Consider the following 3,380-nt stretch of genomic DNA (forward strand, 5'->3'; position numbering starts at 1 on the left):
AGAACCACCACCATATGCCTATGAACCATATCCTCAACATGAACCCCAACCATTCTCACAAGCCCGTCCATACCAAGCACCTTCCCATAATCCATATCCATCATATGACCAATCATCCATACCATACTTTTATGACCATTTTGAGCAAGAATCCTTAGAACAACCACAATCCTATCAAGACTACTCCCAAGAACCACCTCAACACACACAATCTCCATAACCTTACCAAGAAGAACCACCTTCCTATTATGAATCCCCTCTCCAAAATGATGAACCCTCCTACCCACCACAAGCCTCATTAGACGACTCTCTCACTTTGTTACTTCAAGGACAAGAGGCCATAAAGCGGGATACACTTGAGTTTGTGACCACATTGACGAAGGTGGTGCACACCTTAGCCTACCAATGTTTGAATACTCAAGATACTTCCGCGACCACATGTGAAAAGTCGATTGAAGAGCAAAGCATGAAGGAGAAATTGGGAAATCCGGTGGAGAAGGAGGACTCGAATTACGTGTTGGAACAATTGGAGGAGCCTATGATCATTGAAGAAAAGGAAAAAGTGGTTGAAGATTTAGGAGATGTTGAAAGTCCATGGGAATGTAGCATCATGGAGAACTCTTCCAAGAAGCTTGAAATTGATGTTGAGGAGGGTGCGCAACCTCCAAGGCATGTCATAGTTGAAGACTTGGAAGAAGCTTATCAAGAGATGGATTCAATCATGGATGAATTTCTCTCTTAATGGAATCCTATCCCATTGGACATGAAGTTGAAACTATAAAAGATTGTACACAACCTTCCAAGGAAAGCGAAAATGGCATGGTGTATATTGAAATGGAAGAATATGAAGAGGTTGATCAAGAGACGAACTCATTCATCAATGAATTTCTATCCGAAATTGAATCACCTCTCATTAGACAAGATGAAGTTCTTGAAGACAACGCCAAGCCAAGTGGAAAAAGGGAAAAGGTTGAAATTGAAGAAGCTTGTGAAGAGGTGGAAACAATCAAAGAGGAGCACAAGGAAGTGGACCTTGCATTGTCTAAGTGTGGGGGAGCCTCCCTTTCCAAATTACCATCCAACACAACATTTAAGTGGGTAAAATCTCTATCTCTAAGCTCTAAATTCTCACTTGAATATGGTTTGATTGAAAATGATGGTCAACTTAGAACTCTTTGTGGAATTCCAAGTAAAAAGGAGTTGTGTAGTGGTTGGAAAGTGAGTGTTAAGCTTACCAAGGTCAAGGCCCCAAGGTATAAGGATGATGTTGGGACAAGAATCACTTTGTATGGGTCTAGAAGGTAGCATTGGTGGAGTGGAGAGAATTCTGTATGCCCACCACATTTATGTCAACCAATTGGGGAGCAAAATCATGAAACTAAACCAGCGGACGGATGTGAAGATAAGATATGGGATCCCGGTTCGCTATGTGAAGACCAACTATGGGGACTCATATCTTGGGTGGAACTTTGTCCAAACTTAATAAAAATGGTTGGAAATTCTGTCAACCAATTGGGGAGCAAAGATCCTTGGAGATTCAAGGATGAGTACAAACATAAGCCACCATGACAACAAGCATCTCAAAATGTCCAACTTAAGGACGTAAACTAAAAGTGCTAGGTGGGAGACACCCCACTATGGTAAACTCTTTCCAATCTCTTTTAAATTTGCTCAATAAGTGATTTAAGTTACCATTGTAGGTAGATGTTTCATACAAATTTGTTTGTACAACTCAAATGTTAGTTTAGTCACATGCATGTTGTGTTTAGTAGTAGATGAATAATATCAAAATTGCATTTTTGTGAATTGTATGATGGTTGAGTGAATAAGAGTTGTGAACACTATGGGGAACACCCAGCATAATTTTTCTGATAAAAAAAACGAGAGAAGGGGGTGGACGCGTGCGCACAAAGTACGCGCACGCGTCCCTGTGCGGTATCAACATCGACCACATACCCGAGAGTTGGGCCTCTCTTGGGCAAACATTGTGCCCTAAGCCCAACCTGACCCATGCGGACGCGCACTACGTGCGTGCGCGCTGACTATTAGAACATGGAAGTTCGCGCGGACGCGCATCTGCCGCGCCCGCGCCGATTTGTTGCTGCAAATGATTGAGCCAAACCCCAGAGAGTTGAGCCATTTCTGGGCCATTTTTAAGCCCCTGGCCCAACCCGCGCTTGTATGTCACTAGTGGACAAGACGCGAGCGCACGCGTTGCGCTAGCGCGCCTTAGCACAAATCATCCATGTACGCAGACGCGCATTTGCCGCGTGCGCGTCCTTGTGTGTTGCCACCAATCTAGGCTTCTAACCCGAGAGTTGGGCGTGCCTCAAGCTCATTCTAAGCCTCGGGCCCAATCCCATGTACGCGTGCGCGCAGTGTACGCGCACGCGCTTTTACCTAATCTGCCATACCACGCTAGAGCGCACTGCACGCTCGCGCATGCTTCTCTATTTTTCCCCAATGCGCGCGGACGCATACATGCTGCGTGCGCGCCGGTCTGGTAGCGCGACCTCCAGGCCATTCTCCAGAAAGTTAGGCCTGAGTTGGGCTAACTCTAAGCCTCTAGCCCAACTCCATGCACGCGTGCGCACACTGTACGCGCACGCGTCCTCTCCTGGTTTGACTCATCCACGCTTAAGCGCGTTGTACGCGTGCGCGTAGGTCCCGAGCTTTCTCAATAGACGCGGACGCGCAAAGTGCGCACGCGCGCCGATTCAAAAATAGGGATATCCCTAGCATGCGAAGCACACTGCGCAGTCGCGCACCCCTTTCCCGAACCTCCACCTTCTTCTCCCTCTTCTCTCCCCCAACTGCCGTCGCAGCAGCAGCGCCGACCGCCGCCGCACGACCTACCTCCGTCACCGTCCTTGACCATCATTTCCCTTCCCCTCTCACCACAACCCGTTCTCTCCCTCTCCCTCTCACTCCTCTCACCCCTCTCACCGTGACCAACCCCTCCGCCGCCACCCCGCCATCACTGCCGGCGGCTCGCTCCGTCTCCTTCCTTCCTGCACATTCCCCTATCATTCTCCTCTTTCACCATCACCAACCCTTTCCCCCTCAGTTTCTCATTCTTCAGCCCAAACCACCGCCCCGGCCGTCTTCACCGTCACCGTTCACGGCGGTTCCAATTTCTGTCTCTGCTGCCCCTGCCCTATCCTAGTCCCCCTTACCATTCTCAGTTCTTCCTAGCTCCCAGGTTCCTGCTCCATTTTTGTTATATCTTTTTCTGTTTTTCCTTTTTATTATTCGTTTATGTTAATTACTGTAATTGCATGTTAGTTAGTTAGACTTAGAACTTTGTATGTAGGATAGATAGAAATAATTGCGGTTAGGTAGCTAGGGCTGGATAGAGGATTCTAGGCCTGATAATTGCT

At 47.5% G+C, this 3,380-nt stretch overlaps 1 protein-coding gene across 1 annotated transcript; it reads left to right on the plus strand.

Annotated features, from left to right (window-relative positions):
- The first annotated feature begins 2,740 nt into the window (after positions 1 to 2,740).
- Positions 2,741 to 3,166, plus strand: LOC107479497 (lysine-rich arabinogalactan protein 19-like). The gene has a single exon (XM_016099626.1). The coding sequence runs from the start codon at positions 2,741 to 2,743 to the stop codon at positions 3,164 to 3,166; it is 426 nt and encodes a 141-aa protein (XP_015955112.1).
- The last annotated feature ends 214 nt before the right edge of the window (positions 3,167 to 3,380 follow it).

Source organism: Arachis duranensis, chromosome 3 (genome assembly GCF_000817695.3).
Source record: "Arachis duranensis cultivar V14167 chromosome 3, aradu.V14167.gnm2.J7QH, whole genome shotgun sequence".
In the NCBI taxonomy this organism is placed as follows: Eukaryota; Viridiplantae; Streptophyta; class Magnoliopsida; order Fabales; family Fabaceae; genus Arachis; species Arachis duranensis.

Coding starts and splice junctions, on each gene's coding strand:
- LOC107479497 (XM_016099626.1), top strand. CDS start 2,741: ATGCGAAGCACACTGCGCAGTCGCGCACCCCTTTCCCGAACCTCCACC.